The sequence below is a fragment of the Thunnus maccoyii genome, chromosome 6, assembly GCF_910596095.1.
Source record: "Thunnus maccoyii chromosome 6, fThuMac1.1, whole genome shotgun sequence".
In the NCBI taxonomy this organism is placed as follows: Eukaryota; Metazoa; Chordata; class Actinopteri; order Scombriformes; family Scombridae; genus Thunnus; species Thunnus maccoyii.
Window position 1 is genome coordinate 28,363,274 of NC_056538.1, and position 17,498 is coordinate 28,380,771.

Below are 17,498 nucleotides of genomic sequence, written 5' to 3' on the forward strand. Positions count from 1 at the left end.
TACTTTTGTTTACAGCACTTCCAAGCCATGGTGGAGTCCTTAGAGGAAGAGGCAGCCAGTGAGAAGCAGCAGCTGGTGGAGACTCACCTCGCCCGGGTAGAGGCCATGTTGAATGACCGGCGCCGTCTGGCCCTAGAGAACTATCTGGCTGCCCTGCAGGCTGACCCCCCCAGGGTAAACACCACACACCGGCCTCTGAGAGCATCTTTTATCCTCTCCTCACGTCTCTCCAATCTGTCTATTGCTTTTTCCTCCCTCAGTCGATGTGCAAACACATTAACACACACATTTCTGTCAGACCACACTCAGCCTCACACTACTTATGGCCTGTGGCTAATCTCATATCCTGTCAAAAGACCCTCTGCCAACTTTCAATTCATCATGAGGAGAATGGATTACTGTAGCCAGAAAAACACACATCCCAAAATCCTCCATGAGTACAAAGTCAATCACATTTGAACCTACAGCTATAATCCCTGTGTCAGTTTTTTTTTTTAATTCCTCTTATCTAATAGTCTTTTGATCCTTTTGCCAGCACACAGTTTGGCACCCTGTTGCAAGGTGCTGGTTGTTTCTCTAACCAGCAGTGTTGGACTTGTTACTGAAAAATGAATTCATTAAATATTTTTATTTTGTACCCATTTCATGTGGAATAATGTTGCCCAAACTGAGAGTAGTAATTCCTTATCGTGCTTCTGTTACACCGCCAGCGTTGGTAATTGCATCATCTGTGGTGCGATGCTATTTCAGGAGGTGCTTACAAATTATTTTATGTCATGTTACATGCATTGAATTTTTTTGCACTTCACATTTGACAGCAACGTTCTTGTCGTGTTTCTGCTCAGTTATAACAAGTTGGCAGAAAGAGATCACAGTGTGTGCTTACGTCTAATAACAGCAAATAAGTTTCATCATTAAAATCCAATAAACCAGAGGCTGATGAAAACTGAATGTTCTGAATAAAAAAGCTTAAGTTATATTTTTTAAGATGATAATAACAACAATTTACAATTTACAGAGTGGTGCCTGTAAAATTAGAATAAGGGAAGAAATTGCTGTTGCATCAGTGATGTCCACATGAGGCAGGAATATTACATCAATATACACTTAAATGTTTAAAGGCCTTGTTTTACCATCCAACACTTCAAACCACCCCTCTTCCTCCTATTGCATGTCCCCCTCAGCCCCACCGCATCCTGCAGGCCCTGAGACGGTACGTCCGCGCTGAGAACAAGGACCGCCAGCACACCATCCGCCACTACCAGCACGTCCTGGCTGTTGATCCTGAGAAGGCTGCTCAGATGAAGTCACAGGTCAGTGTTTGTATCCTGCTGATTATGACCGATCAGTGTCCATTACAAGCTCCCAGAGCCCAAGGTGATGTCTTCATGATACTTGTGTTATCCGATCAACAGACAAAACCCCTCGAATAGTCAATTTACAAATATATAAAACAGAGAAATGCAGCAAATCCCATTTGAGAAGCTGGAGAAGTTGGCATTTTTGTTAGATTGAATTATCTCAGACTTAAGTGATTCATCAATTCTTCAAATTAGTTAATTGGTGCCTGCCAATACTTTGAGGTCTTGCATCCTTCCTCAACTAGTTTTGGCAATGACGACGTACTTTATTAGAAGCTGTGTCAGTAAATCTGAAACCTCTCAAAGAGCCACTTGGAGATCTCACACTCTTGCCTATTTGTGCTCAGACAGGGGAGGGATAATGATGTCTCAGGCTGCTCCTCTCTGCCCTGTTTCTAAGTGTGTAGGAGGTAGAAGAGTGCATGTTTCTCTGAGTTGAAGCCCAGGAGGAGTGAGTAGGCTTGTCTGACGGAGGGAGGGAGAGAGGGAGGGAGGGAGGGAGGGGTGTTTCATTCACTTAAGCCTCAGCCGAAGATTAACATTGCGCAGGTCTTGTGTAATGCTGGACTCTGAGCTGCTGCACAGGGATTTGGCTGGAAGCTCTTCTGTTAGATGCACTTGCATATGTGTCAGTGCCCTTCGACACCATTTATAGTTATCCTCCACCATTAAAGATAACACAGCAGATGGATGAAACAACATAGTGAGGAGGGGAAAAAAAGGAACCAGAGGGTTACTATTTAGATGAATCGTAGGATCTGGGAGGCGGCGAGCCTTTGTGCTCAGTCATGGGAAGCCAATCTGTATTGTTTTGCTCTCGCAGTGTTTATTTGTCAAGTCTGCATGCTCTGTATTTCTTCACCCAGCCAGACTTGAAATCTGCATTGTCTGTTTTAGCAGGCTCTCCTTGTTTGTGGACGTGACATGTGACTTAGAGATGTATTACAAAAGAATCCATTGTAAATAGGGAAAGGCTTGCTGTGCTTTATATAACTGGGTTATGTGATGCTCTAGGATCAAGGTTATACTCTTTTTTCTTTTTTTTTTTGATAAAAGCCTCACCTGTCAAGCTTAGGTGAAGTTGCTTGATGCGTCGAAATCTCTATACCAACATTGGGACGTGTAATCTTCATAATGAGGATTGTTTGTCAAACATCAACAGGAAGGTGTCACAGGAGCTGCAGCCGTGCCTTTAATGGGAAAGGTGCTTTATTGCCATCTGTTGCTGGCTCTGGTGCACTGCAGCCATGTGTTAGAAGATGAAAACAGTCAGTCATCATACTGAGAAATAAACACCAGTTACCTGCCAAGAGCTGGCCAGCTTTGTCAGTGGCTGGTAGCTTTTCATATTCTGCCAAACACTTTGGCAGCAGAAATTTGGAAATAGTTCTCTTTTCTAAACATTAAATTTCTGGTAAAAAATGAATACAGTGAAAGTGACTGGAGAATTTTTAGAATACACAAAGTTTTGTGTCTAGTCGATCAAAACAGTCTATTTTTTTGTTGGTTTTGTTTTGTCGTGATCATTGGGACTGACAAGCAGTAGATCCTGTCAAGACACTTCAGGGCTTCAACACTGATTTGAATATTACATGCAGCAACTTGTTTTATGTCTGCACGTTGGCTGGCTGTGAGTGAGTGAGCTCTCTACCAGAAGGCACATTTCTGCCATTTCTGTGACAGTTCTGTTTAAATTTGTGAACATAAACAACTCTCTTCTGTCAGTATATTTATATTCTGGGCAGAGAACAGTTAGCTGTCTGTCCTAAAATTTGTACTGTGTAGTCATTTAATATCTCCGCCAAGCGTAAGCCTGGAGGGGATCATGTGTTTAGTCTTGTGTGTGCGTGTGTCCGTGTGTGTGTGTGTATATCTGTCCGCAGCTAATCTCACAAACTACTGGACCCACCAGGCCTAATATTTTTTGTGCACATTTATGACTGTATGCTCAAGGAGCTCTTGTGGTTGCGGTGATTCACAATTTTTGAAAAACTCGACTGCTGACTGTCAATGGCAGAAGTTCAGATAAATATTAAGATTCCTTATGAGCATATTGTAAAGCTTAAACTTTCGTCTTTTCAGCAGCCCTGGCCATTTTACATTACATCATAGCAAAAGGTATTTCCAGCAATCAGCAAGGCTAAAAATAGGGCTTACTTAGTCTGTCAGAGTCCACATTTTTGGCTTTGTTATGGCTCAAAAACTGACATCCATAGAAAAGTTTGGTCTAATCTTGAACCAGAACATCTGCAGATTATTACCATACCTGATATGTTACTATCCACTAAAGTTAGGCACAATTAGAGATGAATAAATCCGCATTTTTGTTATTTTTACCTCCATCTTGCCTGTACACACCTAGCAGAGATCTGCCCTCTACTGAGTCCGCTCTACTAGTTAAAATTGTCTGTTTGTTGGTTTCACTGATTGATGCCTTCTGGGATAAAACATCACTAAATGATCTGTAACAACTGATAATGTTGTGATGGTATCATTTTGTAAGATGGCTACTGGCTAACTAACTAGATCAAACAAACAGTGATCAAACACACAACTTGTTGCATGTAAATACAGATGTAATTCATCTTCACCTTCTTCTTCTTCTGTCTCCTGTATCTTCTCTTCCTGTTGACACCTGTTTCTGAAGACAAATTTTAATCCTCTCACATGCTTTATCTCAAGTCAGCACCATGTTTCTCCTGCGTGACACAATGTCTCTGTGCATATTTCCAAACAGGAGAGCCAATACTGTAATCTGTGATGCTATTAGGTGACAAAATGTATAACCTCTCCAGTGACAATAAACTCAAGAGTGAATTTCAGGGGGATTTTCTGGGATAAGGGTTCATTTTCTGGTTTATTAATGTTAGCTTTTAAATAAATACTATTAGAATGAAAATCGTATACTAATAGTTCACAAATCACTCTGTAATTGGTTATCACTGGATTAGGGTTGAATCAATTATTCAATTAATGGATTTGTGGAACACCGTGAAATGAATCACCAACAATTTTAATGAGTGATTTATCATTTACAAAGTATTTTATCAAAACATTCCCTGCTTCACCAATGCAAGGTTTTTCAGCTTTTGTCTATCTTACATCATTATAAACTGAATCCCATTGTTCTTTTAAGTGTTGTTCAGAAGCAATTGGAAGACAACACTTTGGGCTTTGGGAGCTCACGATGGGAATTTGTCCATTTTTTTTATGGCATTTCACAGACAAAACAATGAATCCTCTGTAGAGAATCATCCGAGATGCTGAGAATAAAACACATCTCCATTCAGGGGGAACATTTTCACTTTGATGTCATCATAAAAATACAACAGGATTTATTTGTCATTTTGTCTTTTTTTTTTTTTTTTCCTCAACTCCAGGTGATGACCCATCTGCGTGTGATCGAGGAGAGAATGAACCAGAGTCTATCTCTGCTCTACAAAGTACCGTATGTGGCCGAGGAGATTCAGGATGAAATTGGTGAGTCATGTTCTGTCAGAAGCCCTTTGGGCATCTTGGAGGACGGATTGTGTGCTGTAATAACAACGAAGTGAAATGAAAACAGTGATGGAATCTGCACATGTGCCAGACAGATGAAGCCAATACATCACATTTCCTCTGTGCCCTCAGTGGATTGTTTTTCTTATATCTGGTGCAAGCTGACATCTTGCGTAAAGGGAAACACAAATATAGGAGTAGACCAGTAGACACGGTCTGTAAACCAGTTATCAGAGACAGAGAGAAACATGCTGTCTGTTTCTCAGTATGAATTTGTGAAGGGGAATTTAATACAGCTGCTACTCTCTGTTTCTAAGGGCCTCCGCTCACCAGCTCTCATTTTTACAATTAGATCTAAAGCTGGAAACTGTATTTGGGATGTTTCAATCTCCAGTGGTACAGTTTTAGGCAGTCAATGTCCGGTACATTTTATTATTGTCTTTTGTCTCCTTTGGTTCATTAAGGAAACCATAGCATGGTGTTGCAGCACAGATTAAAGTGGGGCGGGTGCAGTGACAGAACTGGGTCACAGCTTTCACCATGCTGCATCCTGTTGGGAGATGTGTGGATTTACATGGAAAATAGCTCTCAGAAAAATACTAATTGGTAGTTAGCAGAAATGGGAGCAGATGTGTCTTGCAGCAGCAGCTCTGTGATTGTTGGGAAAATCAGTTAACAGTAATTGGAGAAACCCTCATTTTGCACATTGCTGCCGTGTCCCAGGTTGGCAGGTGTTAGCATATGCCAGGATGTCTCATACTCATTTGCTCTTTATTACAGATGAGCTACTCCAGGAGCAGAAAGCTGACATGGACCAGTTCCTGTCGTCTATCTCTGAATCACAGCCAGATGTCACCGTGTCGTCAGAGGAGAGTGTGGAAGTCCCCATGTCCGAGGGCAAACCTTACAGGCCCTTCCAGGTCACATCCTTGGGGTCCCGTTCAGAGCCAGAGGGTGAGCAGCTCCAGCCTCAGAAACAGTCACAGGCAGAATAATGAGCGTCACAGTGGCTGTGTGGAGAACAATAGGCCATACACACTTTCTGAAGGACATTGGTGACAAAGCACACCAGAACTGTTGCACAGTGAGGGAGAATAGCCATGGGTATGGACTATCTGCGCCTGCACAGTTCCCTGTGGCCTAGCCTTCAACGCAGCACCACTGAAGTTCAGATAAATGCACAAAGCCTCAGGCTTTGGTGCTGAGCTGGGGCCAAAGGCTTAGGAACAAAAATGTGACAGTTATGATTCTCTTTTTGGTCACATTTGTGCCAAACAAAGGATTGAATCCTCAAGGAGACAAAAGAGAGATGGATGGAACGCTTTCAGGAAAATGGAAGGCAAATTACCTCACAAAAATAAATCCCCAAGTAACATTTATTATACATGCCAACACCCCAGAGGGCTTAGACACAGCTAGCCAATTTTGAAATGGCTTGAAGTTTTTTAAGTTTGGTTATCTCTCGAATTTATTTTCAGACACTTCCCTGCTGGACTCTTTTCCTAATCAATTAACACAGATTGATAATCCTGCCTTTTCTCTGCTCACCTAAGTTTTCTCTCTTCTCTCCTCCCCCTTTTCTATTCTTCTTTTTTCTGTTGCTCATTTCTAATGCCAAGGCGATCTATCAGACTCCCCACGTGCCTTCAAGAAAGGTTGGTGCCTCTGCTGCGTCTTGTTTTTCTCGCTCCCCCCCTCCTCCCCTCCTCCTCTCCTCATCTCCCAAGCCATTCCCATCTACTATTTTGTTCCTCTGTTCTGCTTTTCCTTATCCTTTGGTGCAGTTTGGGATCTTCTCTCTCCCACCATTGCTGCTATTTTATCAGAAGCCATCTGGTGGTTAATTTTCTCCTTTTTTTGATGACTCACTTAGGCTACGTGGTTGGGTCTCAGTTGCTCCTATGCCTGGCCTTTTATCATAATATGATTATCACCTCATGCTGAATAGCGAAGTCTGTGGCTTTGACGTCCTGGAGAGATAGGTCACAGCCACCTCCCCTCGTAGAGAGACTCTTCAGTCATGTGTCTGCTGCCATCCCTTACTCAGTACATTAGTCAAAGCACCTTGCTTAATTATTCCCCCCGCCCACGTACTCATTCCCTTCATCAGTCGCCCTCTTCCTGATAGGAGCTGTGTGATTTAGTGGCCTTGTCTGAGGCTCAGTGTTTCCGCTGCTGACCCACAACCCAATCTAAATTGGCCTAATTTGTCCTCCAAGACCTGAGACAAGGATGTAGTTACCTGTGTTGTCTGATCTGGGCTTAACCTTGTGATCTCACTCTTTAAATTGAATGAACTAAACATGTTCCACTAATTGTTGAATCAAAATTATATATTGATTTTTTTTTTTTTTTAAGTGGATGCTGAACCTCCCCTGTTGTATTTTTCCAGAGAAGTTTGTCCCCCTGTATTTGCTGTTGATTTTGTGTTTTACTTGTCAAACCTATAGTAATGCTGCAACTAAGGATTATTTTCATTATTCATTAATCTGTCCATTTTTTCCAAGTAAATCTACAATATTTCAGTCTATAAAATGCCAGGAAAAGTGAAATAATTCAATTTAGATTATCCAAAAGAAAGAAAATCTGCAAATCCTCACATTTCTGTAGGTAAAACCAGCAAATGTTTGGCATTTTTGCTTGATAAATGACCTATCAATGGCCAAAATTGTCGCCAACCATCTGCCGATTGACTAATCGATTAATGGACTTATTGTTTCAGCGCTCGGTCAACCCATGCAGATGAGGTCACATTGCTCACATAGAGGTCACTGCTATTGTTTTGTGTGTTGTTGTGACTGGCTGTGCACTATGTGCACCCTGCAGTACCATCTGATAACATGCCAGAGTTTCTGATGTCACTTCTGCTGAGTGAGGCCTGTAAAAACGCATCATTGTTCCTCGCTTAATCCAAAGGCAATTGTGCTAATCTTAAGCGTTTGGTATTGGCTGACTTGCAGCATCAGCAGCAGACAATAAGCCTACACCAGACTCGTTGCTGCTGTGCATTGTTCAGGACCCTGCCCTGACTGCCTCACTTGCTCGCTCTCCTCTCGGTTCTTGATTAATTCATGAAATATCTGGTGTGTGTATTAATAGATCCTGTGCCTATTTCAAAACCATCGGTCTAACATGCATATTTGACACTCTGGCCCAGTTTTTTGTCTTAGCCACTTACTTACTAATCATCTGTTAAAATCTCAAGGGACTATGAAGGATTTTTAGATGAGGAACTTCAGTGATTCATAGTTTTGACCATGAAATCAGAGATAACTGAAGGATGCAAAATGCCAGGATGAGTCATAATTATTTAGAGGGCTTTGATTTAGTGAGTCAGTGCACGTAACTGGATGTTTACAGAGACATCTCAGCTTTATGCAAAACACCACTTTGAGAGGGCTTTGTAGAAAATGTAAGGTCAGTGTCATGTCGGCTTCACAGTGCTCACACTGTGCTGAATGGAAGAAAGGGCTTTGTTGTCACCAGTGCACTGAGGAGACTGAGGCGACAGTTGTGACGAAAAAGAGCTGGATATCTGTGTGCAGCTGTCCACCATCAATACCACCATCCCTGTTTGTTTGTTTGTTTGTTCACGCTGCTCCGCTCTTATTGACCCGCGCTCCTTCACCTCCTCACAGGCTCCGCCATGTCTGGTTTAGACGGTCTGATAGGTGCTGAGGAGAGAATCATCAACAGCAAACCCAAGATCAGCGACAATGTGGTAAGAGCTTCATTATGACTTTTATCATTCTTTGTTTGTGTCTCAGAGCATATTTAACTCTCTAACTTGCTCAACACATGAACTGAGAGCAGCACTGTTAAAGCAAAAAAAACACAGGAAATTCTTTTAGGATTTTAAATTGTGTTTGCAGCGTTAAATATTCTATAACAGACAACTGTCTTGACAGTTTCATTTCACTACCACAACCTCAGACCGAGGCAAATGTGCTGATGATTGAAATTAATGGGTACATACAGTATAGCGCTTTCACATGGCTCTCTTAAGTTCAGCTTTTAATGAGTCAGATTATTCCAGTAACTATGTTGTCATAGTTACAGCTAACTCACACTGGGCTATTTGCGTGTCCCTCTGCCAACCGACACTCATTCAGATCAACTCCACACGTTGTTAGGCAGTCATCGCATGCTACTTTTCTTTGCCAGACAGACCATTCCTCCTTGTGGATTTTTCAAACGATGCTTGGCTGCTGAATGTGTAATGTGTTTTGCATGCTAATCCAACACCAACTGCAAAGCTGCGTATTTGTGTGTGTGTGAATATGAGTCATGATGCAAGTTTTTTTGTTTCGTTTTTTTTTGCATGCATGTTTCTTTTTTTTTTGGAAATGCTAGTTTTCTAAGACGGAGCAATCTGAGGTTAACAAAATCACAAATGGTGGCGACGCCTAAATGTCTCTATTTTGATTATCTTTTGTGAGAAACCGACTCTGGACTGCTCTGTCTCTACAAACAGCAGATTTTGTTTCTGCCTCCCGAACACACCCACTTCCACTCACAGTGCTTCTTCTTCTTCTTCTTCTTCAGATTAGAGCTCTCTGTAATGAGTGGCTGACAGTCTGTTTAGAAAGACATGTTAACTGTGTGCCTAGAAGAGAGTCTGTTGTTGATGCTTGCAAACCCTCACCCTCTCTCCTTCCAGTTTGTACGAGACAGCTCCAAGTGTATCATCACCCAAATACAGATAATTCCTTCCAGTTTACTTCGCTGCACATTCACACCCTCTTGCTCTCCACCTGCCTATCGCTCTCTTTCTATCTGTCTCTCTCTCACACACACACACACACACAATCTCACACACACATTGTGGTGAGTGTAACCTGGGCTCCCCTGTCTGTGTCTGACAGGTGATTGATGAGTCTCTGGATGTTAAAGAAGTGGTTTACAGTGCAGAGAGAGTCAGCGTTATGCATGATGATGAGCTGGTGAGTATAGCGGCGCCCTCCACAGGGCTCTCTGGGGAACTGTAGTTATCAGTAGTGGGGAGAAGATGAAAGAGGTAGGGAGTGTTGTAGCGTGCAAAAATACCAGTTCTGCAGCTGATAACTGCGAAAATTAAAAAATTTAAAAAATCACACCGTTGAAACAGACCCCAAATCCCCTCTCTTGTTTTTTTTTTTTGTTGTTTTTTTTTAAAGTTTTCTGTTCAGGCTAATACGTTTTGGTTATTTCTGCATGGATGCATGTTTGTGTATGTGAATGTATCTGAATGTACACATCAAAAAAATCTGAGTTCATATGATGAATGTGAATCCACACAAACTGAGTGCTCTCAGTTTATGTGTAAGAATGAGCAGAAAATAACTCCCCCGTGGCTGTCTACATATGATTAGTTTGTGTCATATGTGCCAGATTACATTGTGAAGATGAGCGTAGGTGACTGTGGTTGTGTGTATATACCGAATTGGCCAAGATATTACACAATCTTTTCCACAAAGACACATTTTATGCATGTGTACACACTAGTCACAAGTCAATCATGTCCAATCCTCTGCCCAAAAGGGATGTTGTCCCTGCTTCACTCTGGTTTTATAAAATAACATGAGAGTGTTTGTGTAACTCGACATGTACGTTCTCCTCCAGCTGCTTCATCACTCCATTTAAAAGTGATTTTTAAGGATAAAGGTTATATTTTTTTAATTAAGAATCCAATTTCATTCATTCACAATTTCACAGGGAAATTTTGATATGTGTCAACCTGGATGCTATTCTCATATCTATTATTATAACTATTGATCATGAAAACAATTTACTCACCGCCTCCGCTATAGAGATTTGGAAACACAGACTCCAGCAAGAACAATATTGATCGGGGCAATGAGTGTGAGCCAACTACAAAAACGTAAAATTAACAGAAATCATCCTCAACAATATTGTCTTTGAGTCCAAATGAAAGTAAACACATCTAGTATTGTCTTGGAAATGCCTGTAGCTATTGGAGAAAGCTGCACAGCATAGCAGATCCACCTCCTGGTCAAACTTAGCAGCTGCTGTATTGCCAGACTCACTCGATTTAGGTTGTGTGCATGCTGGAGAAGTAGCAGCAAACACAAGTAGACAGTGTGTAACCTATACGATTAAAGGAGACTCAAGTTTTCTGGGGAGTCGTTGCTCCAACTGCTGCATTTCCTAAATCTCTGGTGAGGAAAATGTAATCATGATCAATACTTATAATGGACAAAAATATGAGAATAAGTTACAGGTTGACAAATACTGGAATTTTCCTTTAAATGATTAATACTTTTTAGATGGCTGGAGGGGAATTTTATTCAAGATTATTATTTAACAGCATGATAACAACAATTTAAATGTGTATCTAGCATAAACAAAGTAACTAAATGAGGTAACTACTTACTGTCTGTGTATAATGTCTTTATTACTGCAACCAAAACAACTTCATTGTGTCTGTTTGTTGCTGCAGTGGTCGGATGTGTTTGCATGTCTCGTCTCCTCACTGTTGCTCTCTCTGTCCTCCTCTCACCCGTTCTTCCTGTTAGGAGTCCTACCGCCCCCTGGGAGAGGACTTCAGCTTCGGGAGCAGCGCACTGATTGGCTTGCTGGTGATCGCAGTGGCCATAGCAACTGTAATTGTCATCAGTCTGGTGCTTTTGAGGAAGAGGCAATATGGCACCATCAGTCATGGCATTGTGGAGGTAAGATATTGTTATTTGCTGCATAGCGTGGAGATTTGGACAGAGAGTGTAAACCGCATACACAAGTACTCTCAATGAACTGCTGTCCATCTTATACCAAGTGTCAGATTTAGATTAAATTATCATGTTTTATGTAAATGGCATGTGGGGTAAATGCAAGGCAAATTAAGTTATCATCCCTGCAGTATTTGCATACGACACACACAGCATGTTATGCCGTCTTGAGAGGAGCTGTTAATTCGTCCCGCTCTTGTCGAGGTCAGCCATAGTGAGTGTCCTCTGTCTGCGTCACAGGTTGACCCCATGCTGACACCAGAAGAACGCCACCTCAGCAAGATGCAAAACCACGGCTACGAAAACCCCACCTACAAATACCTGGAGCAGATGCAGATCTAACCAGAGCCTACAGGGGGCGCTGTGAAGTCTGACAGAGGACGGCAATAGAGGGGGAACATACTACTGACCAATAACATAATGATGCTATTGTTAAAATCATTTGCATACATCCAAACTCCATTTACTGGTTTGTTCAAAACAATCCTTAAATAATGCTACTACTTCTACTACTGCTACTATTGTACTATAGAGCTCTTTTTTGATCATGTTTCTTTTGAAAAGGTGATGTATCTGCCATTTTGCATTATGGAAAATGTGATTCTGCAGATTTCTCTGTAATTATCGATACAGCTATCTCAGATCAAGATGTACAACATTTCTTCAGACATTTTCTTTATTTTTGAACGTGAAAGGCAAATCAAGCAAAAATTTAAATGTTTTGAAGTAGCCATCATCAAACTGGCAAACCAGACACTAAAGCTTTTGTTTTTCCATCATGCAAGTGTCACTCATGCAGTTTCTGATGGTTTTCTCAAAAAGAATTGGTGTTTTTATTTTTTGTTCTTTTTTTCCTCTCAATAGATTGCTTGTATATGAAGGTTCTTTGTACCAATTAAAATGTATAGTGAAACGACAAATGAGAAAAAAATGAAATCATGGTTAATTTACTTTATGTTCTTTGTTATGATAACAGACAAAATATACATACAGTTTAAATATATATAAGAGTAGATGTTTTTATTCCACCTTTTTTTCCCAGGGAAGAGGTTATGAGTCGGTTTAGGGTTCTAAGATCAGTGGTCATGGGTTGTGTTTGCGGGCACACTGATGAGAGAGATTTAGGAGGTGAACGTGTGCACAGGCCCCCAGCTCAAACACATCACACAAAACCTACTCTGAACTCTTACTAAGTGAATGTGATAACATCCCAGTATATTCCCTCCTACACACACACACACACACACACAAACAACCTTTTATCAACAGGAAAACTGGATAAATCGATAAATGAAATAATGCCTATTGACATGTGTTACATAGTTGAATGTATTGTTTTTTTTCCATACTATGTACCTGACAGATTCCCTTGTGGCTTTGATTTTAACGCAGTGTCACATACATTGTGACAGTGGACAATGACATGCCACAAACTGACAATTGTTGTTGTTTTTTTTGAGGCAGTTGTTTATGAATTTTTGCACAAATTATATCTGAAGCAAAAACCAAGTACTAGACAAGCTACATCGCAGACAAATTTAGTGATGGTGTACACACATGTTACTGGAGCAACTGTTGGCTTTGCTGGTCATGAGGCCGAGAACAGTCTGATAGATCAAAACAGGGCCGGCCCAGAGGCACAAACTAACCGGCTGCGTGTGTATGATCAGCCACCAGGGGGCCCCAAACAAAACAAAAATGTACAAATATTGGTGGATTTGGGGGCGTATTTTTTATGAATCTGAATGTACCAATAACAATAACAAATAATTCTGGCTGATACTAAATTATTTTAGTATTTAGGGGAAACTATGACAAATTTTGCAGTTTGAATTTTGTAGTTTGGGCCCTCAAAAAAAGGCTCGGGCCGGCCCTGGATGAAACACACCTGAGACAACTTGGAGCTGGAGGGCTGTGCAGGCAGACTGAGACACACAGAAAGACAAGGCTTAGAGAGCTGGTTTCTGGAAAAAAATAAAAAATAAAAATAAACTTGTGTATTTTTACAGGTAGAGAATGACACAAACAAGTAAACTGAATCCTAGAATCCTTTTTTCTCTCTCTCTCTCTAGTATTGTCTTTGTATGCCTGTATAGTTGATGTTGCAATCATGGCTTTTTTCTGGAGGATTATCTGTGGTGTGCATTGTTCTTATATGAAATTATATGATATATATTTTTAAGTTTGTTTTCTTGTTTTCTATTTTTTCTCTTCCTGTGACAGTATCTCTGTATGTGACTGTCTCACTATGCACCCAAATGGCTTCAATCTTGTAACTGCCTGCTTGATTGTGGGAGGGGACAGGGAACTAATATAATATGCATATTAGTGATTTAAAACAAATTTTGATTGACACCAATGGAAACAGATTTATGGTTACAGGGGGGATACACATCAATAAATTCACAACTTCCATATGGATGTGTCGTCTTTTCATTGATAGATAGATAGATAGCAGTGGTGGAAGAAGTATTCAGATCCTTTACTTAAGTAAAAGTACCAATACAGCAATGTAAAAATACTCCATTACTAGTAAAAGTCCTGTATGAAAAATCCTATTTCAGTAAAAGTACATAAGTATTATGAGCTTTATGTAGTTAAAGTATTGCAGTAAAAGTAGTGTTTTGGTCCCTCTGACTGATATATTATTATATATGACATCATTAGATTATTAATGGTGAAGCATCAGTGTTAGAGCAGCATGTTACTGTTGTAGCTGCTGGAGGTGGAGCTAGTTTACACTGCTTTATATACAGTTAGTTAGTTTAGTCCAGTGGTTCCCAACCTAGGGGTCGGGCCCCTCCAAAGGGTCACTAGATAAATCTGAGGGGTCATGAGATGATTAATGGGAGAGGGAAGAAGAAAAAGTTCTGATACACAAATCTGTTTTAAGTTTTTGGACTTTTTCTATAATCTTTGATTTTTGGTGAAATATTGGATCATTTGAACATTTATTAAAATGAAACCATGTGAGAAGTTTAGAGGGAAAAATCACTATTTGGTGGAGCTGTTAACAACTCACAGACATCTGAAATGTGACCCCGACTACACACTGCTTTTTGTAAGACGTCAAAAGCCAAAAAGGTTGGAAACCACTGGTTTTATCTTTAACAATGTGTTGTATTTTAAAAGCTTGTTATATTATCCATTGTGTCAAATCTTCATCTGAAAAGTAACTAAAGCTGTCAGATAAATGTAGTAGAGTAGAAAGTACAATATTTCCCTCTGAAATGTAGTGGAGTGGAAAATGGAAAATCAAATGGAAATAATCAAGTAAATTACAAGAATCTACCTTAAAATTGACCACAGTAACCACAGTAGCCCTACTGAGTTAATGTACTTATTAGTTACTTTCTATCACTGATATATATATATATATATATATATATATATATATATATATATATATATATATATATATATATATAGGGGAGAACGGGGTAACATGAGCCACTTTTTACATTTGATGATTTTACTGTAAAATAAAAGTGTATTTCTTTCAAATAATAGTAACTATATATACCTCAGATTGTTGTGTACCCATGGAAATTAAAACAAGCTATCTTATCATTATGGTTTTAGAACAATGACCCATCAAAAAAAGTTAGTCCTATGGCACAACTTACCCCAAGGTAGGGGTAAAATGAGCATGGGGATGGGGTAAATTGAGCACTCTATGGGTAAATAGTGTTACCATTAATACTGATATAAAAATTACACAAAATCAAACAAATATGAGATAATCTTGAACTTTATTAATGCCATCAATTTAACAAAAGCAAAAACTCATACTTTTCAGTAAAATTATAAGTTTGTGTTCAACATGTTACCTAAACACTTTCAGTAAAAATTAAACTGTGATCTTTGTGTGTTAACTACAGAAAGAATGTGTGTGTAAATATACAGACAGGTGACAAATTAAAGGAAAAAGTGGTCCAGGTCTGAACGCTTGACCCCTACAGTGAGGGGATCTGGTGGCTCTGTTATGCTGTGGGGGGCATTTTGCTGGCATGGTTTGGGTCCACTTGTCCCCTTAGAGGGAAAGGTCACTGCAAATCAATACAAAGTTGTTATGAGTCATCACCTTTATCCTATGATCAAACATCTCTACCTTGATGAGAGTTGTTTCTTCTTCAGAGTTTTATTGCAATATCCAGAATACATATTTGCAAGTCCAGATCTCCCAGTTTGCTAGGCTGAAGAGATACTGAATGAAGTTCAGTGTTGGTACGTGCATATACAGCCACATGCATCACAATCATCCCATATTCATCACCCTAACAGTTATTTTTAATTAATTCACCGTATCTCCAGGGAGTTTCTTTCAGTCTCTGCTGAGAATTAAGAGTTGAAGGCCAAATACTTATCTACCTTTCCTCCCTGGACATTCCCTCTAAAGTTACAGTGTCCGAGTCCCACACCTCACTTTTGACAGTACTTGTTAGGGACATTTTCACACAGGAAGCAGATCATAAAGTCTTACAATGAGCTTTTGACTATAAGGCAGTGTAACATAATTTTAAGACAATAACATAAGTGTATATGTTTCCATTTCCCCCATTCACAGGGCACGAGGAGTCACTGAATGGTTTGATGAGTATGTAAATGATGTGAATCATATACTATGGCCTTCACAGTCACCAGATCTCAACCTATTTGAACACCTATAGGAGATTTTGAACCGATGTGTTAGACAGCGCTCTCCACCACCATCATCAAAACACCAAACGAGGGAATATCTTTTGGAAGAACGATGTTCATCCCTCTAGAAGAGTTCAGAGACTTATAGAATCAATGCCAAGGTGTACTGATGCTGTTCTGGTGGCCCAACACCTTACTAAGACACTTTATGTTGGCTTTTCCTTTAATTTGCCACCCATCTGTATGTACAGCATGTTTGTGTGTGGCTAAAAAACTTAACATCAATCAACAATTAGGTATTTACTCATTAACATTGTAACACTTGTAACAGGATCAAACAGGAACAGTGTCTCTAGTCTCTAGAATATCAGAAAATAATTTTTGGGGGTAAATTGAGCCATTGACTCAACTTGCCCCAACATGACTGGCATGTTTTACCCCACTACCTCCATTTTGACAAAACTGTTTCACACAGTGACTCAGATCCACAGTTATGCAATGTTTATGACCTTGTTTTGTAGCTTATCTTTTTTAATTAAGATATAAGACTGATAACTTGGCGTGACAAATGTTTTTTTTTTGCTCTGTTTTGTTGACCACTCTCTCCATGTGCTTAAGTTCAAGATGAGTAATGTGAGTAATGTGAACTATACTTTCTTAATTTGTGATCACATGATTACTTTTGCTTATGGTTACCTAGATAAAGGGGGGTGGCTCATTTTACCCACTGGCTCTAATTACCCTGTTCTCCCCTATATATATATCTTCAGATGTACATCATGTATCAGGGGATTAATAAAGTCTCTGAAGTTACAATTCGTAAATATAACTTTATCCCCACAGACTGAGGAAATTTACAAACAGAAACTTGGCTCATCATAAACGTAAAAGAAAGAAAAAATGGAGGTGACTCAGCAGAGATGAATCATCGTCATTATCGTGTACTGTACAAACAGCGTCGCTTGAAAAAGATCACATGACTGATACTAAAAATAGGTCACACGAAACCCCTGATGCATCAATGTTTTACTTAATAACAAAGAAATAAAACACGTTTTGTAATTTATTTCAACAACGTCTTGAAATTGCGGAAATGTAGAATAAACAGTACAGTTCCCAAATGCTCAGAAATGACAACTAATTGTAGCACTGTCAGTATTATAGTACCAATAGTATCGTATAGTATAGTATAGTACCAATAGTTAATGGTACGTTTTTTACATGTAATTTTAATCGTTCTTCTAAATAGTTTCCCGTAAAAGGACCTAGTAAA

The 17,498-nt window shown here is 39.8% G+C and overlaps 1 protein-coding gene across 2 annotated transcripts in view; it reads left to right on the plus strand.

The window, feature by feature from the left end:
* The window catches only part of aplp2 (amyloid beta (A4) precursor-like protein 2), a 54,347-nt gene extending 40,348 nt beyond the window's left edge, over positions 1–13,999 (plus strand). For both annotated transcript variants that reach the window (XM_042413689.1, XM_042413688.1), the window contains 8 exons: positions 16–174; positions 1,185–1,313; positions 4,742–4,841; positions 5,640–5,813; positions 8,498–8,580; positions 9,725–9,802; positions 11,375–11,530; positions 11,825–13,999. In XM_042413689.1, coding sequence (XP_042269623.1) covers positions 16–174; positions 1,185–1,313; positions 4,742–4,841; positions 5,640–5,813; positions 8,498–8,580; positions 9,725–9,802; positions 11,375–11,530; positions 11,825–11,926 — 981 coding nt within the window. In that variant the 3' untranslated portion in view covers positions 11,927–13,999. The remainder of the gene's footprint in view (positions 1–15; positions 175–1,184; positions 1,314–4,741; positions 4,842–5,639; positions 5,814–8,497; positions 8,581–9,724; positions 9,803–11,374; positions 11,531–11,824) is intronic.
* Positions 14,000–17,498: the final 3,499 nt, after the last annotated feature.